This window comes from Porites lutea, chromosome 4 (genome assembly GCF_958299795.1).
Source record: "Porites lutea chromosome 4, jaPorLute2.1, whole genome shotgun sequence".
Classification (NCBI taxonomy): domain Eukaryota; kingdom Metazoa; phylum Cnidaria; class Anthozoa; order Scleractinia; family Poritidae; genus Porites; species Porites lutea.
The window spans coordinates 27,997,895-28,024,317 of NC_133204.1; the positions used below are offsets into that span (position 1 = coordinate 27,997,895).

A 26,423-nucleotide genomic window follows, 5' to 3' on the forward strand; every position below is an offset into this window, starting at 1 on the left:
TCAGGAACCTTGCCTAATTCTTTCTCCTTTTTCACTCCCATTATGGATCGCATTTTTCTCCTTGGAATTTTCCAAAAGTACTGCGTCGGGGATTTAAAAACGGGTTTAATAATTTCTTTTTTCCGAAAGGGAAGTATTGCAAAAGAAGCGTGACACGCGTGGCTATCAAGGCAGTTTTATAATGTTCGCGGGTAGGACGGGTACAAATTACCACTAAAGATAATGAAGCAATTCTATTTTAATCAACTTTTTTTGAACTGTTTTCATTTCTTTCCATCCTTAAAAGGCCCATTACATGTAATTTTAGCGTGTGTGCAGGTTTTGCATGGAATGACGCTACAATCTCGAGAGCACATCTCGAATAACTACATTCAAAATGATGATCATAAAATCGCAATTTTCGGCGAGAAGTGAGTTTTATTTCGCGTGTTTAGAAGCAAAGGTAAATGGATGGAACCTGCCGATTTCAGACAAGAGAACAACACACTTAAGTGAAAACACAAAAGGCGGTATAGAATCAGGCCGGTACGGCGGTCTGTGACGGAGTCCTCTTCAAAGATGCGAGTATTTCCCGGGAAAAAATTAAGTCGTTTTCGAGGAATGAAGGGCATCAACATCCATCGGGTAACATTAATGGTTGTATCAGAATTTTAAATCTGCTTTAGGAAAGATGTTCTTTGTATTATACGTAGCAGATTAGGAGCTTAGCTGTTTACAATTATTGACCTCGGGTCGATAAATGTCTCACGCCGCGACTTCAAAAATACCCTAACAAAAAAAATTCAGAAAAAAATCTAAATTACCCGCATCTGATGCCCGTGTAAATTTAAAAATTGGAACCATCATCGAAATGCTTTTCCTGAACGTTAATATGACAGTAGAGGCTCTATTTCTCCTTTATTGGCAAGAGAAATTTGGTGCGTTTTTCTCTTATAATCTTCACTTGGCAATCCGTGTTCCACACGTGTGACGTAAAATCACGTGACTAACCTGAAATCCGAATGTTTTCAAAGTGGCGGCAAAAATCGAGTTTTCGAAAAATTATAAAAAAATAAGTTTCGCAGATATATCCGAAATTTCACCAAAGACAGACATTACATGCCATTAGGAAACCATAGAGAACTTAAAAAACAGGGGTGATTTTCCCGAGAGTTGCCCTTTAAAGAGGAGTTTAAACGCACGTGACGGAGTTCAAATTTCTGTCACTTTACCCTTCGTTATCAATTTGTTATCATGAATTGTCCATTCAAAGTTTAATAAACATTTAGTAAAGTTACAAGTTCAAAATTTAATATTTGTTTTGATTGAGAACAATTAGAATATCAAGTTGTGGCTGTTAGTGCCGGAAATTAAAACACTTAAAAGTAGTCAAAGGTATTTCAGCATTCATTCATGGCTATTTTCAACAAAACAACAACTCTGCACGTGTATTAAGATTTTTACTATACTTTTTTCTTTCTCTGCACGACTCCGATGTGAGGTTTAAGGGGAAAGCAAACAAACGGCCACTTAATTTTTCTTTCTCCTTCGGAACTTGGATATGATTCTTCGTTGTGTAACCCCGGGAGAGTTCACTTTCATTTGACAAATTGAGTGAGTTGAACATATGCCAGGTTATCTAAAACTCCCTATTTTGAAGGTTACGCATCCTACGTAAAAAGGAACTAAACAAGTTTGTGACAAAATTGAGGCAAAAGTGAAAAAAAAATACACTAGGGTCACAGGAGATAATAATATTCAATTTCCTCTTTAGAGGCCTCGTCACTTCCGGTGCCTGAAACAACATCCTGTGTTTAATATACTCTTTATCTTGGTATTCAAGATCACGGCACGTAAGTTGCAAGACTAGAGCTTACCCCGACCTATCATAGGTAATTTCTGACTACATTTAGTATCAGTAGCTGTTTAGAAAAGCACTCTCCTTCTTAAAGTACGTGTTCATTCTGGAGGGTATCTCAGTGTTTTAGGTGCTGAACTCCGACGGAAACGCAGACGAGGTCACACCTAAAACACTGAGCTAAATCGCGCCCCTGATTTTCAGCAAGATGAGGTCGGCAATTAAGTGAGCAGTGGCTAAAAAAAACTTGCATGTTGTTCCACTTTTTCATCACCTAAAACTACAGAAGCAATCAAGAGTGACGCGTCTCCTTTGCATGATTGTAGAAATCTTGAATCATGGCTGCCACTCACGTAACTTTCCGTGTTTATTTGCAGGTTAGTGTTGTCTGGCTGTATCAAGGTGAGAAGTTAAGGAACAAAACCTTAGCTTGCACCATGTTTATGCCGTTACAGAGGGTGTTTTTAGCAGCTCTTATGGCTTTGATACCGGTTAAAGAATCATTCTGCACAACTTGCTCAGGTAGGTATGTTGCTCATTTTACTGCGAAGATCATGTTTACCGTTTCATATCTCCCGACGGGCATATCTTTATCTGCAGTTCAAAATATGATTCTTTTTATATATTTTGGTTCATCTCATTTCCACCAACGGGCATATTACGAACTCGCATGGCTAGCTCTCCAGTTTTCTTGATTAGCTTAATGGATAGAGAAGTGCGTCCCGTCATCGCAATGTTTTAATTCTCGGTCAAGCTCGTACGGAATTATTTCAGGTTAGGTTGTTTTTTACAACGACTGAATTGCTCAGGTATTGTCTCAGTCTAATCTGATCTGATTGAACGAATGGAATACAGTACTCCAAATAGCTCTTGCAGATTCAGGCAAGGACCAGAGTCTGAGTTTCAGCGTTTTATACAAAAATAAACTAGTAACAGTTGACACTACAGCTGCCCCCGCCTGTATATTGTCGGCTCGTTGTGTAGCTCTTTGAAATATACTGATTCATGAGGAAGATTTTCACACATATTTCATACAACAGGTGAGATAAATACAGGAAACGCAAGGTTTTCTTGCACAGTTTCAGGTCGATTTACACAGCTTTGATCAAAACATTCTCAGTTTCTAGAATAGTTTATTCTAAACCATAGGAAAAGATTTAATAAGAAGTTGAATTTTTCGCTATTTCTAAAAAAATGACTTATATCAGGAAATTTTGCCATCTAAACAGTTCAAGTATTAGAAAAAGTATTACTTTAATGTTTATTAGTTTCTTGAAGAATAAATTCACGCTTTTGTAGCAAACCTCGGTAACAGATGTTTCTCTTGGTTTCCGTCCGCCATGTTGGAACTCATCCAGGTGAGCACCAGCATAGCGTCTCCGTACAAATCTCTATAAGTTTGGGTAAAACATTTCCTCGGATATCTCGTATACGAAATATTCCTCTGACCTGAATCTTGGCGAGGGTCTTTGTATATGAACCTCCTTTCATTTCCCAGATTCTTGACTTTATCTATTGAACGGTTTTGATTTTTATTTTGATCTACTTTGAATGGCGTGACACTGAAAACCAGCAATTCACACTCGCGCATTCTAGTCTTATTTTAAACTTTGTAGCGGAAGGACACCTGTGAGCAGGGAACAAGTCAGCACAGAATTTGATTGTCGGCGAATTTCTGTAATCGTCCATCATTCTGCTAGTGAGAAGCTAGCCGTTGTTCACTCGTCTTGCTTGTTTGGGGCTAAGTGTTATTCCGGTCAAAGAGAGAGAAAGAGTGTCTGACAAGGTTTCCAATGAAAGATTTGTGAACTCGTGTCTGGCAAACTCTCCCAGTGTTTATTGCGTTCGAGGTACGAGAACGTAACCCCTAATTTGTGTTGGGTGTTCTGTGCATTATTGGGTTCCCTGTTTAATTAATAAAGATTGCATTTGTCGTCGTCGTCGACACACATTTGCCTCGCTTTGAAGCGCTTGCTTACGTTTTGCCTCACTTTGACGAACTAACTCACGCAGTGATCACAGCGATCGTAGCGATCATATGGAAACCGGGCTTAATCTATCGCAATAACCATCCACCCTTCCTCCTCAACTCCTACCTGTACGCCTTACAAACATATCGAACGCAATCTTCTAATCTCCGATTACTCCTAGTACATACACAGTTATACGCACCTTATAACTTCTTCTGCGCTTAACGAGTGTCGATAAAATTTTGGTCCATAACTTTCACTGAAACAACTGCTCCACAGAATGTCACTGATAACACGTAACGCAAAAGAGTGTTGAAGTATGACTTCACAATAAATGTCTAGAAGTTTGCGCTCTTCGGTCTCTATGTCCAGGACACTGCGGCTACCCTTTTTAATAGCCTTCGATCCTGATAATCTTAAAGAGAAGTGTGACGAATTTTAAGCCATTTAGTTCGCGCATTTCGTAAATTCCTAAAGAACCGGGCACAGGCCAGCTTATCTTAATTGTAGTTTAAGTTTTATTCATACGTTCATTGTAAACACTTTGTGTTTAAATCGTTTTTTGGTCTATTATTTTTTTCATAGTATATTGTTTATTGTAAATATTTGATACATATATATATATATTTTATATTTTTAGTTATAAGGAACAGATGGCATGAAGAGCCACGATGTGGAAACCCTGTTATTAAACCGATTACTTACTCACTTACTTCTTTTTACTTTTAATATCTTTTTGTAGTAAACAAGTTATCTATATGAAGAATTTAACTTCATTAAAACTGTAAAAACAACAACAAACTTTACTAATAAACAGATTATATTATAGAAGCATTTCCCGCAGTTAGCAAGGCTATTCGTGGCGGGACAATGCGTGCAAAATATGAAATTAAGACTAACGGTTACAGGTTACAAATAGATGAAATAAAAATCGTAATATAGATGAAGACTAGATAACACGATAAAGAAGAAAGAATTAAATAAATAAATTGTAAAAAGAAGAAACTACTGGTTAATATGGAAGAATTTATTTTTCGACATTTTTGGCTAATTTTACCTTTTTAATTAAGGTGGGCGTATCAATATAGACCTATTCTGAATTTAAAATGTCAAAAAGTAACTTGCGGAGTGTTTTTTTGAATTTATTGTTCGAGAGATGTCGGATGTGACAGGTTATTTCATTCCACAGCTTTGCTCCAAAGCGAAATAAAGACAGTTTATATGATTCTAGATCGGAACTGTGAACATAAAAAATTTCCTGAAGCCGATGCTCTTGCATTGGTAAGAGTGGCAAGTACTTGTTTTTTTCTTTAAATAGATTTAGAATGCCAGAAGGTACCTCATTGTTATGGACACCATGTATAAAATTAGATATAGTCTGATAATATAAAAAATTCAAGGGTAAAACGTTGGCGTCAATGAAGTGAGATATTGTGTGTTCGCGTCTGTCCGAGAAGTCTATTATCCGAAGAGCTCTTTTTTGTAGCAATACGGTTTTCTTGAATTGTTCCTATTTATATTCACGACTAAAAGACGGGAATGGGTGTGCAGCTCGAACTATGGAGCCTGAGTGTTTAATGCCGTCCAAATAACATACAAAGTTCAACATCATAACTAAAGAATGGTATACAAATATTCCTAAATAAAGTCACGCAGGCTAAACTATTCACGTGCGCCGCCTGATACGAAAACCCAAAAACCCAATGGGAAAAAATTGAGAACGTATTCCCCAACCGATGCGGTCGCACAACCTCTGGGGGTTAAAGGTAAAAAATCAATTGATAGATGAATAAAGTAAGATATAAAAATAAAAGTTGATAGTTCGAGAGCTGAGATGAACACATAACAACTGTCAAAACCTTATATACCTAATAACAATAGAGTCAATTAACGCCATAGTGGCTCACGTGCGTTAATACCAATAGGAAAGTATTTACATTCTCTGTCACTGCCACTACGTTTAGCTCCGCCGAAAGTAAATACATAGATGTGTCTTTGCTGCTAGGCCTTAAGCAGCAAGTCGATATGTAATATACGGGTAAATAAGTGATTTATAAATTTTAAGAAGAATTTGCCGGGGTACAAAATGACCCAATTTCGCAAGTAAGCCAGCCGTTTTGCTGATTATCAATATGATGTTTCCAGGTAGTAGATAAGTTTTTTATTAATCAAAATGCCAAGATATTTAATATTTTTCTTGCATTCAAGAGTAGCATATTCATTTTTCCCGTCATCAAATAAACATATATTAGGCTGATAATTAGGCTTTTTTCGTTTAGGATGAAAGATTACAGAATTGCATTTACTAAAAAATATTAAGAGTCAGCTTATTAGATGTTAACCAGTCGTAGAGTTTGCCCAATTCAGTATTGACAACCGTTTTAAGAACTTTCAATTTTTTGAGCAAAAATTATATTGGTATGGTCAGCGAAGTTTAGTAGAACACTGGTGGAAATCATTAACATACAGAAAAATGAGAAGAAGGCCTAAAACGGAAACTTGAGGAACTCCAAAGCTGAGTGTGGCTTTATTTGATCTGTGTCGCGCTCCCACGGGTGGAGTTCGCAGTGTTCAACCTGACGCTCGGCGATTGATTAAGTTTCGTTTATTGTAAAATCGTAGAAGCATATGGTGAGAAGTTATTGTTCCTCCAAGCGTAGAAAAGAAAAGAACGACAAAATAGCAAAAATTGAAATGAAATAACTCCGTAAAAAACTTCGTGTATTCTCCGATGAGATCTGGTAAAACTCTGAGGCTAGTCAACTGTGATAATAATGATAAATGTCAAAACTGGTAAAAAAAATTAGCGGATTAACCAAAAAGCAACGAGCGTAACGCAATGTATGGATTCACAACTTATCTGATCAGCAATTTGAGTGGTTAGGGTGCGGTTTTTGAGATATGAGGAAAACCATTGGTTGGCTAATCCACAAAAGCGGTAGAAGTTGAGTTTATCCGAAGTAGAATATTATGATCAGTGGTGTCAAAAGCTTTATTGAGGTTAATAAACACTCCACAAGAGTATAGACCTTGATTCATATTGGCTTGGATTGCATTAACGATGTCTTATATAGCATGTTAAGTAGAATGTCCTTTGCGAAAGCCACACTGGGAAGAGAAAGTTGAATTGTGTTTCTCAATGTAATTCATCATTCTAGTATACATAAGCCTTTTAAATATTCTGTTGAAGTTTGACAATGAAGACATAGGTCTATAATTATTTGGGTCCTTCTCGTGATCAGATTTAAAAACAAGCACATTTTTGGACAATTTCAATTTTGTAGGGTATCTCCCTAGGCTGATAGAAATAATAAATAGTTCCGAAAGAACAAGGGCTATGATGCCAATTGAGCATTTTAGTAGCTTTGTCGGAGAGGAGTATAAACCGTGTGATGTTTTACTAGGCAGAGGTAATATCTCAGTCTTCGGGCAATCATATGTTATTGGTTGAAAAAGCAAAGATGGTATTGGAGACATAGTTTTGTTAACAAAGTCGAGATAATGGTAGTCTTTACACTAGAGCCTAAATAAGCTAAGAAATATTTCAAGACAAGTAAATTTTAAATTCTTCAAGTAAAAGAAAGCTTCACAAACAACCTTTTTTTTTTTGCCTAGGTTTACTTAAGCATATTTTCCCACACAACATAATTAAGATTGATTGACATGCTTCGCCTTCCTCAAAGCTTAGAAACCGCAAGTTCGCTAAGTCGGTTTCAAGGATGGTTTTCAAGTCACTTGAAACTTTCTTGAATCGTTTCAACTTTCCGACTTTAATGAGATGCAAAGAAAAATTACTTGAGATTTTACTTAGGCCTTCACTCGTATTTTTTGGTTAAGTAAAACTTAGCAGCTCTTAAGAGGCCCTGACTGTAAATATCGAGAATCCGCCTACAGTTTCAAAATTTCATAATTTATTTTATTCTACCCAAAAGACCCTTTTGGTGAACTATTTTCAAAAATGGAAATAAAAAGTTCCATCGCGCTTTGCTTTTTCCGAAAAATCCAAAAGTTCAAATTACGCTGAGGCGGCGCCCGACCCCCCGGAAAAACAATGAAAAACTCTGCAACTTCGCTAACTCCGTACGCGACAAGGCGTTGAATTCCCGGTTTGCTCTTTTGGATATTGGTAAAAGAACCCTTTGTCTTTTAAAAAATGTAAACTTCATGTAATTTTGTCAAGTTTAAGACAACATAAAAACCCGTTGAAATAACCCACTTTCAATCTTTTGGGTTGAGGTGAAATAAAAGCCAGCTTTAAAGGCCTATAAAAATCGTAGTATATAAATTTACGTGTCATATTGTACATCAGGTGAAAGCTTTATCCTCGTAGGTCATTAGCTCCGACTGTCGTTTTTGGCCCATCCAGTTTGGAAAGAGTTCGGGCTATTTTGACCAAGAATTCAATGCAAATTGCTGAGCGGATGTCACGCAAGAGGTCACGGCCAATCCTTCAGTTTGCAAATAATGCATCTTTTTTCTCTTTTAACTGAAAATGTCAGCAAAGAGCGCCTTGAAGTACTTTAATGACCTTTCATTATATTTAACGATCATACAAGTACGCCACACATCATTTTATTAATCTTAGATCTAACCGAACGATAACGGTCGTCGATCGCGTTGATGCGTAGTCCAATAAATTGACCTAAAATTTGATTCACATACACAGCGAAACTTATTTAGTTATTACAAAGTTCAAGAGAATAGGGTAGACTTACTAACTGTTGTTACTCTTGTTTTAGAATAACGCGATGTAATCCTAGGCGCTCCCTATCTTACTCAATTTTTCACCGATGAAGTCAACAAAACAGACTGAAGACAAAATGATCAATGGAGATGTGCGTCCTTACAGTTTTTGCTTACCGTAATTCGCTCATACATTTTAAACTGCTGATAATGCCAATTGCTTACGTCTTTTTCTTGCCTGTAGAAGAAAAGAAATGAAGAAAAAAAAATGAATGTCACGCAAAGGAGTAGCCCTTTCTGACAACATTATCGTCTCGTTGTTCACCATGGGCTGTTTTAAGGTTCTTTCTTCTCTCAACGTTTGAGAATTCTTTTTTAACCATGAAAAACAGCTACCATAAGGCACTTGTACCATCGCGTCGAGTAAATTATTACAAAGATGTCATATTTGATTTGCGTGATAATAATACTTCACGTGACGTAACCAAAAGAGTACGGATTTGTCTGCAGAACAGCAAGGACCAGATGTTCGCGTAACTCTCCTCAAAATCCGGTTCTGAAAACATCTCGAAATGGCTATCTCGATCCTAGTATTGGTCAATGAATTTGACCAGGCTTTCCGATTTTCTACAAGACCCCTCCGAAAGTCAAAGTCAAAGTCACTTGGACTCAACTCTAAACGGCATGATACGTGTAAGATCTCCAATATCAATGAATCTGAATGACAGCCATTTCTCCTTTCCTCGCCGCCCGCTACGAAGGTTTTGCGGGTCTTCGTCTTCTAATAATAATAATATTAAAAAAAAAACACCGAAAAAACGAACACCCACTTCTAAAAAGCACTAACTTGATATATGTGTGACAACATGTAAATTGTGTTTCCGCCTTTGTGAACGGTCTTTTTTTAACATAAAGATAAACTGTGATTAGATAGACCTTGTCACGGCTTTCGACGCCATCTTGACGAGTAGGCAAAAGCGTGAGAAATTACAGTGATTGTATGAGAATCTAATTTCGAATAATTTCCGTAAAACGACTGTTCTGAAAAAAATATGATTTTTAAACTAAGGCTTCACTCCTAAGGATTCTACTAAAAAAATATGAGGGCGTTACGTTCACTAGAAGACCTAGAACCACTTTTTAAATTCCTATACATTTGTCTGTAAGAAAGTTTCGGGAAAATTACAGACAAATATATGGAAAATGTAAAGCAAGCCTCTGGAAAAATTTAAGCACAGGTAAGCCTCCAAAATTCTTTAGGACAATCCTTTGCACTGTAGCTTTAGTTTATAATTGATATTTTTTTCAGAACAGCCGTTTTACGGAAACTATCCGACATTAGATTCTCATACAAACACTGTAATTTCTCACGCGTTTGCCTACTCGTCAAGTTGGCGTCGAAAACCGTGACAAGGTGTATTGGTGAGAATAGAGGCTCCAAAGATATATCTTACAGCCCGTTTTACGGAACTGGAGGCAGGGACCCTGGCAACATGTGAATTGCGTCTATTCGTCTTGTTAATTGCATACCTTCTAGTTGCTGCATCTTGCTTTTGCTTCAGTCGAGAGTCCTATTTCATGCGAGCTTCCAGCGATTTGAAGGGGATTTTGACGGGGTCTTCCTTTTTTACTTTAGGTGGGGTTTTGAAGAAAATGAAGAAATTGATCAGATTCATTGATAATTTATGATCTTGATGTTTCTTACACTGATCAGGATAGCCGTTTCGAGTTGATTTTCGTTTTTGGGTCTTGGGGCTGATGTTGTCGTTTTCTACCCATCCCCAGATCTTCATTTCCAAGCAATAGGATGGGATAGCATCGAGCAAGCTACCTCTTCGAGCGGAGAGCAACGCACGCGAGCCAAGACAGAGCGCGTAAGTGGCAGGCTAGGGCGACCCCGTCCCGGCCATCTCGCGTCTCTTTCTGGTGCTCACTCGCATGTCTCCTCCGTAGAAGCATGTTTGTGTCCTAGAGGCACGAAATGCGGGCGAGAGATGGAACGAACGTTCACAACACTCTTACCATTTTTTTCTTTTTAATTATTGTTATTATTACTAGAATACCAAGCGGGAGCCTCTGCAAAGGAGAGAGGCGAGGGGCACCAGAAAGAGAAACGCGAAATGACTGGGGTGCGGTCGCTCCGGTTTAGCGCTCTTTGCTGGCTCGCATCGCTCACTGCTTGAAGAGAATAGCTCGCTTGAGCCTACCCTTTGCCAAGGTGTAACTGTACCCTCCGCCGCTTTGGTTTTTTCCCCCTGGGAGAAGGGTACGGCCACGTACGGTAAGCTACCTTCTTTCTACGCGGTGTATGACATTTGCAGACTGTAGACTGCAGACTGCAGACTGCAGACTGCAGACCGCAGACCGCAGACTGTAGACTGCAGACTGCAGACTGCCGAGTGCAGACTGCAGACTGCAGACTGCAGACTGCAGATCACAGAGTGCAGATTAAAATTAAATGACACCGAAAATCTTCCTAATAAAGGTGACGTCATCAAAAATATAACATCGTGTGAAAGTGAGAAAGTAGCCTGGGAACAAGGTTGATATTTTTGCGCAAAGTTACAGTGGCCTCATTCCCAAGATGTTGTTGGCTATTCTTCTTCGACCCTTTCTCAACTCACTGGGCATATCACTAATTGCGTTGATTCTTTATTCTTCTTTGATTATTGTGAATTGATAATGACAAGTAGCAATGCCCACTAATGCCTGTCTAAATAGTAGTCTTCTGTAAAAAAAAAGTTTTTAGATTGCGAGCATTTCGTGCACACTACGGTTACGTAGACGAAAACAGCTGGGATAGATCAAGGACATTTAACACCTTTTAAATGACGTATTTCATTTTAGCAGTATTTAGGGATATGCCAAATAATCTAAAACGAACAGATCCCACCTGGACTCGACGAATTACCAGAACTGCATTTTGAATTTCTAAATAGGAAAATCATTGCTCATACTCAAGTCCTAGTACACAGGTGGGGGCCCCACCTTTATTTACGATGTTTTTGGTTTCATTCAATTAACAGTCTTGCTGCCTCATGCAGTCTGCAGTCTGCGTTCTGCAGTCTGCGGTCTGCAGTCTGCAAATGTAATACACCGCTTTCTACGCCTCTATTCTGAGATTTAACGCAAACCCCAATACCGATATCTGTCAGTGATCAAAGCAATTTTAACTTCAATATCCTTTTGTCATGAATATATATTTCGGGGCATTTCGGTTTTTCAAGTGACAAGTATGATCGATTGATTGCAATTCTTTTGGATCACTTCCGTCGCTTGAAGTCTGTCCGGGTTATCCAAAATTTTCAAAAGAGTCCTTCGTTTAGGAGTATCCCAGAGCCGATGTACCCGGGTATACTTTGAAAGGGGTTTACTACCATGCCCAAATAGAAGAAAGGGTTTCGATGGTTGATAAGAAGAAAGTTGAGTCACTGCTACTAATTCCCCAGTCCCCTTTAGTTGTAGAGGACTTAAACATGTCCTGTAGTCTCTGCTGGAACTGAACATCCATCTGTTCAATTGCTGTTCTCTAGGACAGTTACGTCACGTGACGTTATAACACAAATCAGATTTGACATGTTTGTAATATTTTACTCGACGCAATGCATGGTACTAGTGCCTTTTCGTAACAGTGCTGTTCATGGTTAAAAGAGAATTCTTAAGCGAAAAATCCTGCTGAAAACGTTGAAAAAAAGAAAGCACCTTACAACAACGAGACAACAATGTTGTCAGAATGTCATGGAATGTGCAACTCTTTTGCGTGACATTCGTTTTGGAATGCGGTTTTTTGGTGAAAAAGGTCGTAAGTTTTGCTTTTACTCTTGATTGGTTTCTTTTTTTTTTTTCAATTTTTTTTTCTACAGGCAAAAAAAATGTTTGAGTGATTGACTTTATCATTTATGAACGAATTGCGGTAAGCAAGAACTGCAAGGACACACTTCTTCATTGATCATTTGTTTTGTCAGTCTGTTTCGTTGACCTTTTCTGTGAAAAATTGAGTAAGATAGGGAGCTCCTGAGATTACATCGCGTTATTCTAAAACAAGAGTAACAGCCATCTACCCTATTCTCTTCAACTTTGTGATACGTTTCGTTGTGTATGTGAATAAAATTTTATGTCAATTTATTGGACTACGCATCAACGCGATCGACGACCGTTACCTTCGTTTAGATCTAAGATTAATAAAATGATATGAGGCGTGCTTTTATGATCGTTGAATATAATGAAAGGTTACTGAAGTACTTCAAGGCGCTCTTTGCTGACATTTTCAATCAGAAGAGAAAAAAGATGCATTATTTGCAAACTGAAGGATTGGCCGTGACCTCTTGCGTGACATCCGCTCAGAAATTTGCATCGAATTTTTGGTCAAAATAGCCCGAAGTCTTTTCGAACTGGATGTGCTAATTTTTGCGGGCCAAAAACAACAGTTGGAGATAATGACCTACGAGGATAAAGCTTTCACCTGATGTACAATATGACACGTAAATTTATATACTAGGATTTTTATAGGCCTTTAAAGTTGGCCTTTATCTCACCTCAACCTAAAAGATTGAAAGTGGGTTATTTCAACGGGTTTTTGTGTTGTCTTAAACTTGACAAAATTACATGAAGTTTACATTTTTTAAAAGACAAAGGGTTCTTTTACCAATATCCAAAAGAGCAAACCGGGAATTCAACGCCTTGTCGCGTACGGAGTTAGCGTAGTTTCCGAATTTTTCATTGTTTTTCCGGGGCGTCGGGCGCCGCCTCAGCGTAATTTGAACTTTTGGATTTTTCAGAAAAAGCAAAGCGCGATGGAACTTTTTATTTCCATTTTTGAAAATAGTTCACCAAAAGGGTCTTTTGGGTAGAATAAAATAAATTATGAAATTTTGAAACTGTCGGCGGATTCTCGATATTTACAGTCAGGGCTTCTTAAGTCTTACTTAACAGCCTAGTGTAAAGACAACCAATGTTGTTGGAAAGAAGGAATCTTACTTGCGTGATTACTCCCAACAGACGCAAAATCTTCATCGGCAATATTACGAATATGTGAAAAATCCTTGACGAGTTTATTCTTACAGATAGGGTCCTTCATTGCAATAACAGTGTTGAGCTTTTTCTTACGGCGAAACGATACCTCATTAATACCTGTCCACGTTTTTTTTTATATTTGACATGTTGGCTTCAAAGTAATCACTGTAATACTTCTTGCTGATACGTCTTAGACTTAAAATTTTATTTCTATAACAGTTATATACCTTACTTCATCGCCCGATGCGTAGAGTTTGTTGTTCATCCTTGTAGATACCTTTAATCCAGTGGTAATCCAAGGCTTGGAAAACACTTTTCTTTGGCGACTAGATAATTTTGTCAAGGAGCATGTTTATTAACAATTGTGTTAAACTTGTTATAAAAAGAAGAAAACAACAGGTCCGCATTATTTTTACGGCTACTAAGACTGTCATCCCAGTAAACTTTGGAAAGATCATCGTTGAAACGACCAACAGAAAATTGTGAGTAGTCGCGAAGTTTAATAGTTTTACCTTGCTTGTATTTATCTAGATTTATCTATCGCTGATTTTGACACATACCTGTGAAAAATGGTCGCTAACATCCGTAACAATATTACCACTACCAAGAATTTTATTTTGGCAATCAACGAAAATGTTATCAGTTAGGATGGCTAAGGCTCTGTGAACTCGTATAGCTTATCAACTGTTGGAATGAGATAGCAACTCTGTAGGTGTAATAATAAGTTGTGACTGAAGTGGAATGTTTCACATTTAAGCAGGTCTATATTGAAGTCGCCCATTATATATAAGGCTTTATTAGTCAAAGAAAACTTTTCAATAGTTTCTTCGAAATCTGTCGGAAAAACGTCAGGGGAGTTGTGGTGACGGTAAATGATTCCACGTATTATATTTTTGTTAGTGGAGAAAAATATTTCGATCCACAAAGATTGGAATGCCTCATTAGAGGACGTTTCTATGAACTTGTAATACAGTAATTCATCAATAAATAGGACAACACCCCACGAAGCCAAAGGTGTAGGCACAAATTCAAATACGTAGCTTGGTATGCTCGGGCGTGTTGTATTGTCATTAGAGGTTGTGATTTTTGTCTCATAGACTCCAACAAACGTTAATTTATACTAATTAAACACTGAATTTTCGCGCGCAAAATTAAGAAGTAATTTATCACCCATGATATTATGAATAGAAACAAACACAAATTTCATCTTTAAGTTTATTCTTCCAAGAGCTAGATATGCATTGCTGCTTGCCATTTGTCTTGTATTACTAGCTTGTCGTTATGAAAAATACTCCGGCCTGTGAGAACCCCTGTTCATTGCCAAAGAAATGTGGCACAAAAACCTATCTGATATGTGTAGACCCGTTAGAACAACGCAGTGTCGCCGAAGTCCCCGTTTTTAGATGTAAACAAAAGCTCCATCTTCATTCGATATGGATTCTGACTTCACTAACAAGAGACATTCAAAGTGAAAAGTTTATTTAGGATGCTTCAGTCAGCCCTCCGTTACCATTAGGTGTATCCAAGTTAAGTTACACCAATGCCATAGCTGTAGCCAAACACTATCATATGTTCTAAGCTAGAACATGTGACACGCCAGATACGAAAGAACCACTAAAAACCACCCTTGAGAAGCTTTGAGAAGTGGCCAGAAAATCTGTGAAAACGTATTCCTCTACTAATGCAGTGCTACGGAACCCCGGGGAAAGAACTGAAGCCAAAACATAGAAGGCGAAATACTTTATTACAATATAGTCCGGTCCAAAAAGAACTAGTTCCAAAGGAGCACAGGATCAAATGCCTAAATACCTAAACCAGTACCCAAACACGGTTATTCCGAACTCGAAAGAATATAAGATCCACTGGAAAATAAACTTTGCTAAACTAACAGCAACCGTCGGTAGGAAGTGGTGGCGAACATGTGGGTTTACCTTGGAGATGCGATTGATGAAAACCCGGTTTCATATCAGAGATTACCCTTCTAGTTCCAGTCAACAAAAGGAACCTCGCCAGATGGTGAACGTGGAAAATGGATTGAACAACACAGTAAACGAGACTCATATTTATTTAATTCAACCATTTTATTCACAATTGCTTGGACACAATAATCAGCCTGTGAATGGTGAGAAGCGAGGAGAGAATACAAACCCCAGGGCACCTCTTAACTGTGCCGTCAGAATATTAGTTTCTGACTTATTCGTTCCCATGTCTCTCAAACGTCAGATATTACATTTCTTGAGTCGGCATATCAGTTATCTTGATTAGTGCAGCAAAGGGTTAAGGGAGTGGATTCATTTTTAGCCTGATTGGCGTATAGCCGTTGCATTGTTCACTGGAAGTTTTTGTTGTTGTTGGTGTTGTTGTTTTTTCAACTTCAAGTATCAATAGGCCATTTCATGGTTCGTAAAACTATCAGTTTCAAAGTGAAGTTGTGAGAGCAAAAACTTCCTTGTGAAAACTGATGTTATTTATTACCATGAGAGGGCGAATGCGACGACTGCTATACGAGTTTGCTGCGAATGAATTCACACTAAAACGGTCCTTACCCTCACTGCCGTTGCAGCTAGCGCCACGTTTACAATACCAGGCCGGTTACTTGAGGAAATTATCTTTTTTCAGCTCCTGAAATCCGTGTGAAGCCAAATAGCAATGGTTCTTTTTATGCTAGCGAAAAGTCCGATGTAAAGTTTTCCTGTAACATCCGACGAAAAGGTCAAGAAGTGTACCAAGTGCACTGGGAGAAGGACAATAAAACACTCCGAGCAGCCGACGATAAACGATTGACTATCAGGCGGCGATGGTTAAAAATAAAGAATGTCAAGAGAGACGACGCTGGTCTTTACTCGTTTATTGTTCTGAACAAGTGTGGAGGGAGGAACGTTGTTCACATTCGCCTGTATATCCGGGAATGTAAGTACGGTATGTAGTGTACCTCAAAACCCTATTCAAACCGTTGCTGGGGAGGGGGGACGCTTTAGAGGACACCCTCGCTTTAAATTTGAATAACTTCAAAACCGTTCAAGTTACGACCGCCAAACTGAGTGAGTTTTCCTCAAATTTATCGAGAACCGTCGTGACGTATACGTCAAAATTGATGTTAACATAGCAACTGAATTTTGACAGCCTATTTTTCAAAATCTGCTTTTCTCTTTAAAAAAAGATTTGGTTTTGTTTCGTTTTTTAGTGAATAATTTGTGAAAAACAGATCGAAACATGAATTTAAAATGACCAAAGTGTAATTTCAAATTTCTAGTTCCTTTTTCTTGAATACACATATCAAATTTTCTATCAGGATAACCTCTATTTTTACGCATTTTAAGCAAAGTTCCAGTTATTTCTTTTATAGCAAATATCGGCGTCATGATATTTTTGGTAATAATGTGTTAGCTAACTTCTTAATTTTATCAGCCACCTTATCACGAAGTATTTTTCCTTTTAAGGTCACTTTAACGGTAAATCGATGAAATTTGGGTTCTGTCAAAAATTTAAAAAAAAACGTGGGATCATAATGACATCAATTTTTGTTTTTTGCTGTGGCCATCAAGTTATTCCTAGATCTTAGAGATGATGAGTACATTATTCTCGAGTACATTATAGAGTTTTAGTGGCCATATCATGAGCGCTTTTCAAGTAACAGAGGGGGGTGGGGTGGGGGCTCCGAGATCCCGGTCGCTTAAATCAAGTAAAAGCCCGGACTGACACAGAAAAACCCTCGCGTAAACCATCTGATATCTACACTCAGACATAATATAGTTTAAACGAAAAGTACTGATATTCCAAATTTTACCAAGCGTGTGTTTGTGGGTTGGCTGTTTGTTTTGGTGGGGTGGGGAATGACAAGGTATTCTTGTTTTCCTCATTATTCAGTCCAGGTTATCAGGGCATATTTATATCAAGTATATCAGGTGAGCCACCTTGCTTTACAGTGTGACTACTGTAACACGGGCACTTAGACTTAGTTGACCAATCTGGTAATTGTCTGCTACTAATTATTTGTTTCATATTTCAATTTTTAACAACCCCCAAATCCAATATCTTCCCTTTTTCTCCAAATTTCAAACATCCCCCCCTCTCCTCTAAATTTTAGACATTAAAAACATCAAAAAATTCATAAATAATTATTGAACTAAGGACTGTAACTTAATTGAGTCACTTTTTGATTGAATCAAATCTTGGCTAGATATTTAATGTTAAGAGAAAGGGTAGAAATCAACCAGAAATAACGGCTTTAACCAGACTGCCCCCTAAGCACTTAGAAGACATTACTTGTTTGACACAAGCTGTTATTTCGTGATCTACTAGCAATTTCTTTGCTACCATTGCCGTGCTTTAAAACTACATGGGAGGTCAAGCCAAAATTATTAGTAACGTTTACGCTTTTCGCCTCCCTCATCACTCTAACAGACCTCTCAGGAGACACCGGCTTTGTTCAGCGCGTTCAAAAGTTCATGTTTCAGGGGCACCCAACGGCAATTTTCGGGAAAATATCTGTTCGGAAGACGATTTGAGAACTAGAATTTTCGGAACATTTGTTGTAAAATTTCTTGCTTGCCTGCCTCTCCTAGGATTTTCGAAGATCTTCAAAATGGTATAATTACCCATTTTAAACGGATATTTACCCTAAAAAAGGCCACCTAGAATGTTCGGGAGCCTTTTCCTGGCTGAAATTTTCGAAAAGGTAAGTTTTGATCCCTATAATTTTCGGATCACTAGACTTTCAGCTAGGAAATCCGAACAGATGAAAAGTTTTTAGGGGATAAAAATATGCCTATATCTACCGTTTAAATACTGAAATACGTTCAACAATGCTATGTTAAATGGTTTTGAACTATATCCTCGTTGGGTGCCCCTGATGTTTTGACTGGTTGATTTCGATCCATGTTGTTTATTTCGTTTCCTGGTAATTATTACTGACAACTAACTTTCTCGGAATGTATTGTTATTTTCCTGTAATCCAATTGGTCAACTTTGTCTAAGTGGCCCCGGTTAGAGTAGTCGCAGGTCGCTTTCCATTGAGCAAAAATTTCAGTTTCAAATTTCGGAAATTCCACGGGCCCAATGGAACGGTACATTCCGGTTGCAAAGACCCGACCCAAGCCACCGCGCGTTTTGTTATTGTTCTTGTCAACAGGATGCCACAGAGCGGTACAGGGGACAACAATTTTGTCAAATGGAAAGGGACTTTTCGGTCCCACCGACTGAAATGACCAGAAAGGTCAAAGAGGTTCACCCGAATATTCCAGTCGAACCAAACCAAAATGTCCGGAATTTTGGGTTGAATGGAAAGCCCCCGCACTGTAAGTTTTGGCTTAGCTTATGCCTTATTTGCATATACTTTATGGGAGGGCATGATGAATGCCGATAAACCTTAAATGCAATATGGTGTTTGAACTCGTCTATGCCACACTGTTGGCAAAGACGAGGCGAAGCCTACGATCTCCCCTCTTCCCCGCAGCCATATATACAGGAGGAAATCTTTTAGCTCTCAAACGCAAGCAACTCTCGGTAGTTTTGGTACGTTATTTCTTCCCAAAAACGACTGAGAGTAATTTGTCCAACAAAATGCTGGAGTTGTTGTCGTTGTAATTAAAATACAGACAAGATCTTGCGCTGCCGGCTGCTTGCGTCGGTTCTAGTATTGTGATGGCAGTTTTGTTAGTCGCTTTGACTCTTTGAAATTGTTTTGAAGTTTCTGACTATGATTATTCTTTTTTGTTTAATTGTTGTTGTTGTTTAAAGTGCTGCCTACACCTACAGTGAACAGGAATTTAACATCAGGTAAGAATAGCAACGAGTAGGGCACTTCCTTATAGCTTAACAAGCAGGCAATGGTTTCTCTTTTAACACAAACACCCTTCGCTTTCTTCTTACAGCGGCCCCGAGGTTTACTGTGTCAAAACTCAGGCTACAAAAGGAACTGTTAGCCCTACCGGTCGGTAACTCAGTAAAACTTGACTGTTCCGCTAAAGGATATCCTCACCCCACGATAGCATGGTACAAGAACGGAAACCCCTTTAACGAGAGAAGAGGTCGTTTCCTATACTTGGATGGAAAGTATGTGTTGCGTTTAAAGGACGTGGTACCGTCAGATACTGGAAGATACACCTGTAACGTCAGTAACCATCTTGGGTGGATCAACCATTCATACTATGTTGACGTGCATGGTAAGGTATTGCTTTGACTCGCATGAACTACAGCCACAACCCCTCTTGTCAGAAGCTTCATTGCTTGGGGAGGGAGAGATAGGGGAGGCGAGAGAGGAAAGGGCAGGAGTTGGGAGTTCTATAAGTGTGGGAAGCGGGAGAATTAGGGAGGAACTATGCAGTGATGCTTTATATTTCGCAATCGAAAAGAAAAACGGCTAAAGGGAGGAAGCCAAAAAGGCGGCTGGAGCCGGGAATGCAAGGTACGAGAGGAGGGAGCATTTAACATGACTCTCCTGCCTACAGGAGAGGGCAGGAGAGTCATACTCTAGCAGTTATGGTAGAAGGAGATGATGGCAGCAGGCCAAGGATGGTTAACTAGCCGGCGGTTTTGTCCGGCTACCGGCCCTTATTGACAGCCCTGTCTATATATGCTGGCGACCTCGACATTATAATAAAGTTCTTACTTACTTACTTACTTACTTACTTATTTACTTACTTACTTACTTACTTACTTACTTACTTACTTACTTACTTACTTACTTACTTACTTACTTACTTACTTACTTACTTACTTACTTACTTACTTACTTACTTACTTACTTACTTACTTACTTACTTACTTACTTACTTACTTACTTACTTACTTACTTACTTACTTACTTACTTACTTACTTACTTACTTACTTACTTACTTACTTACTTACTTACTTACTTACTTACTTACTTACTTACTTACTTACTTACTTACTTACTTACTTACTTACTTACTTACTTACTTACTTACTTACTTACTTACTTACTTACTTACTTACTTACTTACTTACTTACTTACTTACTTACTTACTTACTTACTTACTTACTTACTTACTTACTTACTTACTTACTTACTTACTTACTTACTTACTTACTTACTTACTTACTTACTTACTTACTTACTTACTTACTTACTTACTTACTTACTTACTTACTTACTTACTTACTTACTTACTTACTTACTTACTTACTTACTTACTTACTTACTTACTTACTTACTTACTTACTTACTTACTTACTTACTTACTTACTTACTTACTTACTTACTTACTTACTTACTTACTTACTTACTTACTTACTTACTTACTTACTTACTTACTTACTTACTTACTTACTTACTTACTTACTTACTTACTTACTTACTTACTTACTTACTTACTTACTTACTTACTTACTTACTTACTTACTTACTTACTTACTTACTTACTTACTTACTTACTTACTTACTTACTTACTTACTTACTTACTTACTTACTTACTTACTTACTTACTTACTTACTTACTTACTTACTTACTTACTTACTTACTTACTTACTTACTTACTTACTTACTTACTTACTTACTTAAAAACAATGTAAAATTAACACTTCAAAATTGAAGCAATTCGATTTTGTGAAAAAAAGGGCATGTGTCTGCAAAATGACTTCACTTTTACATGATTGTGTAATTCAGATTCACAAGCATTTACAGCCCATGGCGAATTGGAAGAAAAATCTGGGCGTTTCATTTTGGACACTCCTTCAGTCGAGTCTATTGTGCATATATACACATGTAGTCATTCAGCTTGTCATTACTTCAACGATACTCTCATAGTATGACCATTTTTTTTTTCTCTTTCGTAAACATAGAACGAATCCGTGCCAAGCCAGTTTTCGTTCCGATGATAAACGCAACTGCTTTTGTTGGCGAAAGGGCCACGTTGCTATGCAGGGTATATAGTCATGCTATGCCTCATTTCCAGTGGCTACGATGGTTTCCATTGCATTTCAACAGCTCTGGTAACAGCACTGAAGGCAACAAATTTCAGTATGAAGTCATAAAACAGAACCAGCAAGCTTCCATTAATAGCCTTCCCACTAAGAAAAACAGGCAAGCTTTCCATGAAGTCACTTTGACTTTGGAAAACGTTACAAAGAAAAGTGAAGGAAAGTACACTTGCAGTGCGAGCAACATTTTTGGTTATTCTATGGGGAACGCTTACATAATAGTTCGCGAAAAGATTGGTAAGTGGTTGTCCGTAATCGTAATTATGAAAAAAAAAAAACCGTCAAACAAGCGAAACTTAATCTATCTAATCCTTCCCCAGCAGCAATTCAACTCCCGACGGGCCTAGCTCCGTCGTGTGAATTTAGTAATGGCTTCTCATTAAAAACAAATAGGATAACTTCATGAAATTAATTCTTACTGTAACTCTTTTAAAGAACGCTCTAACTATATGCTATTTTCTTCTCAGTATACATTCATATACGGCTAGTAGCCTACGATGGGCTCCTGTACGGCCTGAGTTTCGAGATACTCTCTTGGCAAAGCAAGGCGTAAAGCATAATCATTTAATTTTGAAAATGAGTATTAAAATTTACTTTTGAACAGACAGATATTTTCATAGAGAGTAAGACAGAATTTTCACACTCGTCAATGACACCCTGTTGCCATGGTTACGAGATAGCCGTTATTGGTGACATGAGGTCTAGCCACAGAGCTATTTTCAGCAAAAAGTGAATTTTTCGTATTTTTCTGCACAAAAATTGCATTGAAAACAGAAGCAAAATCACTGAGATTAAGTTATTTATCATAATTATACAGCTATTTTGATAAACGTTAAACGTCGGAAGCAAAACAAAACAGTCTTACATCTAGTAAACCATATATAGTCATCGGTTAGCCTGGGAAAACAGGTTTGCTCGCGAAATTACGTCGGAGAAACGAGGACAGAAATTCCACACTTGTGACGTATCACTACCTATGCAGATCTGTGTAATGGCGCTTCTGATTAGTTGAAGAAAATTTTCCCCCCGCATGACCAATCAAAAGCAACACCCAATTCTGGCTAATGATACGTCAACAGTATGGAATTTCTACAGATATTTCTGTTCCTCAGACGGCATTTCTCAAGTACACAAACGGTGGCGTCGCGAAGTTAGTGGAGTGATTTCAGTTTTACTGGCGAAAGAAGGATTGAAACTATCCACCAGTACTACTACTACTCATGACTTACAGGTTTTCTAGCTGCTCTTCTTCCGACATCGTTTGTTTGAAAAAGCTGTAGCCAACAAAGAAAAACTTCTACGTCAGAGTGCAAATTTATAAAACCCAACACAAGGGTGGATTTCCACTGTAGAGGCAATGTATGGAAGGTCATTCAACTTTTACATTTAAGCGCGACCTTGAATACATTGCCTCTATTTTATTTACGCGGTAAAAATTACGCGGCAGTGGAAACTCACCTTTCTCGTCTAACGTCATAGTCTTTGGGCAATATTGCCCGGTCAGAAGTTAGTGATTTTTATTGTTTGATGAGAGCAAGAGCGCTGTTGGGGGAACAGTTTTCAGTTTTCTAGCAATAACGTGAACCTCTAAGGTTCTGAACCTTAAAGGTCCTCTTAATAGGGAGGTTCCATTGTAATCTACCCAACTCTCGTTAGTCTATACCAAATTAATTAGTTGAGGGTCTTTTTCAATATCCCAGCATCTCTCCCTCCTTTTATATCGTTATAGTTTATAATGATGATAATAATGATAATAATAATTCAATAATAATAATAATTCTATTGATAACAATCTTAAGTATTAAAATCTTATTTACAATTAATTCACTTAAAAAAAACTATTTCGTCGAAAGACTATTTACAGTCAATTCCTTTCGTCAAAAAAACACTTAGTTTTGATTAGAAAAAAATTCATTACATTAAACAAAAATTATTCAAAATTAAGAACATTTCACTTGAATTAAAACAATTCATTTCGATTAGAAAAAGACGAAACTATTTTCAAGGTCAATTGCATTCTTACGAAGACAATCACTAAAAACAAATCACTAAAAAAGGGGGTAATTAAATAGCGTTCACAATGTGTTAATGACGAATATTTGCCATTTAAAAGTAAGGAAACACATAACTAGTCCGATTGAATGGCTCCTTCAACAGCTTCGACGTCAATAATAATAATAATAATAGTAATAATGATAATGATCATTATCATGATCACGATATTGATGATGATGATGATAACTCATTAAACGCAGCTTCTGGATGTCTAGCTGAAGTCTCCCTTAAGCATCAAGTCACTGCCCGTGACCTTAGGTGTCTAAGACTTTGCGAAGGATTCTGGCTGTACCCAGTAATTAAGCACGCTCTCTGCAATGATTCTAAAAGACAGGTGACACCAATCTCTGCTAACCACTTGTCTATGCCTTTCGAGACAGTTTCTATTGCAGTTATTATTGCACCAATTATGACTGGCACCATAGTTACTCTGCGCAATTTCCAGATCCGTTTCAACTCCCGCTTAAGGCCGGTCTTATTATTACTTATTATTATTAATTACTATTATTATTATTTATGACCGGAATAGCTAGGCCATTAGCTAGTCAATGCTGCAAATTAGATCAATACGTAATGCGTGAGGGCACTAAGAAATTGTTTGTTTTCCATGCAGACGAAATCCGTGGCGAAGACGGAAGTACCTCCACGACCTTAGCAGCGAACTCAGGTTAGCTGAATTCAAAAGAGTCGAAATGGTGCCATTATGGTACCCATTGTAGGTCACAAGCAAATAAACATGCATGCATAACCTCCGTTGAGATGAAAAAGTATTGAAGTCCTTATAAGTTCTATTTTCTGTCTTGAACAGATTCGAACGAAGCTGGTGGTCAGAAAAGAGAGAGGCCTGCAGAGAAGAAAAGTTGGATTGATGGTTTAAGATACCCCTGGCTCTTGATTGGACTTTTGGTAACTGTGATTATCACTGTTATCACCGTTCCTGTTTGGTTTTGCTGGAAGCTTAAGAAAACTCGGGCCTCATCGCCACCTGCTATAGCCTCGCTTCGACCACGATACGACGCGCGGAATGAGTACGTCGTTGTTCCAGCTTTCAAATGAAATTCAATTAATTATGAAGATTCACAGTTACAGTTACAGTTGTGCATCCCGCAATATATTAGTGGGAAGTTCGAACACATGGACTAGCCGAATGTACTTTGTTAGAAGATTCTAGGACACCCCTTTGTCGTAATATCTAAATTGTAAGGAGGTCTTTGAAAATAGAACCTCCCAAAATCCCTCGTAACTTTTTGGGCAATACTTGCTGCTTCGAACAGTTATTTTACAGAAATAGTTGTTGCGCCCCTGATATTAGTTGGGTAAACGCAATTTTAACGATGCTCATCTGTAGTTACTGCACCTCTTTTTTCATTGACTACTGTCCTCACTAAACACTGTAAATAAAAAAGATCGTTTTTAGCCCTAAAAATTATTGAGGTCGTTTCGTTGAGTAAAATACCCAACCATTATTGTGGCTGGCTCCCTTAATAAGGGCCAATATGCAGCTGCCAATGCAGTCCAATTACTTAGGACTGATTTTACACCCAAGGGGTGAAATGAGCCCTAGCGTCGACCGGAATTGACATGTGATGGGGCTTTTTTGGTGAACTGTGCTCAAATTTAAATGGCTCCAGAAGAGACTAAGTTAGACTGAGACCTGCAGGTTATTAAAACTGGCTTTTAGTTTTGGCGACTGTACCACAGGGTACCCAGACTCACAACAGCCCACTGGACAGATACCAAATGATAAGTCCATTTGTATGGGAATTTATCGTAAGATTGATAAAAAGGTTAAAATGCACATACTGTAAAAAGCTATTAACTTGCTAACTAGTGGCGTTTATAGCTAAGAGCAGGAAACAGTAAGAAAACAACACAGAAACCATTCTTTATAAGGTATGTATACTTTATTAGCTGTCTATGTACATTATTTTAACCGTTCTATTGATCTTACGATAAATTTCCATACAAATCCTTTTAACTTGGCTTCCAGTAGGCTCTTGTGAGTATAGACGCCCTGTGCTGAAACAGATCTGCAAGTTTAATTTACAGCGTAGTATTTAGCAAGGCTGGCTTGTAACACACCAATCACCCTTGTTACACTGTAATAAAATAAAATATGAAAATACACCTTTTCATTTGAAAGTAAATCTTTATATCATTAGACCTAGTACCCTTTACAAAAATGACCCTTATTTCTCCCTCTTGATGCTTGATTTCTCTTTATAATTCTCTCAAAAATGTGTTTGAAATACAGTTGAACCTCCACTAACGGTCACTTCTCCACAACGGCCACTTTTTCAGGCGGACAGTCAATACATTTAACAATTTATTTAATGAATGAGGCTGTGTATCTCATGAAGAATTATCTCCATTAATTGTTCATTTGATACGAAAGCCGAATTCAATAATTTTTTTATTATTCATTTAAAATAATTTCTAGTTTAAAAACATAGCTAAAACATGCTTAGCTCCATAAATGTTAAGTTCATCTTCGGTAGTGCACGTTTAGGGTTAGTCAGCTCCGCAAATATTCTCCAAATAGCAGATGTCGTTCTTCAAGTTGTCTTCTTGCTGTTTTTGCCATGTTTTTAGCTATTATTTTGCCTAGTTCTTGTTATTGAAACCAGTGAAATGTCCGCCATTTTTGTTTTCACAATGAAAAAAACTCAACCTCGTCCCCAAGTCTTCTCGGTTAACGGTGCATTAACCTTCCTTGAAGGTGCACTGTTGACGTTATCGGTTCATTAATTCTTCCAAATTTGGTTATCAGTAGCTGGGTATGGTGAATTATCAGGCTTTTAGCCAATCAGAATCGGGGAAACATTTTGAATGAATAATAATGACTCTTATTTGGAGTCTTTAAACCTCTCTAGAATGGCCACCTCTCTAAAACGGCCTTTTTCTTCTGTCCCCGAGGTGT

At 37.9% G+C, this 26,423-nt stretch overlaps 1 protein-coding gene across 1 annotated transcript in view; it reads left to right on the forward strand.

The window, feature by feature from the left end:
• LOC140934491 (hemicentin-1-like) overlaps positions 1–25,628 on the forward strand; it is an 89,108-nt gene extending 63,480 nt beyond the window's left edge. Inside the window, exons 9-13 of the mRNA XM_073384107.1 lie at positions 19,243–19,281; positions 19,377–19,667; positions 21,311–21,685; positions 24,117–24,170; positions 24,312–25,628. Of these exons, the coding sequence (XP_073240208.1) occupies positions 19,243–19,281; positions 19,377–19,667; positions 21,311–21,685; positions 24,117–24,170; positions 24,312–24,559 (1,007 nt within the window). The 3' untranslated portion in view covers positions 24,560–25,628. The remainder of the gene's footprint in view (positions 1–19,242; positions 19,282–19,376; positions 19,668–21,310; positions 21,686–24,116; positions 24,171–24,311) is intronic.
• The last annotated feature ends 795 nt before the right edge of the window (positions 25,629–26,423 follow it).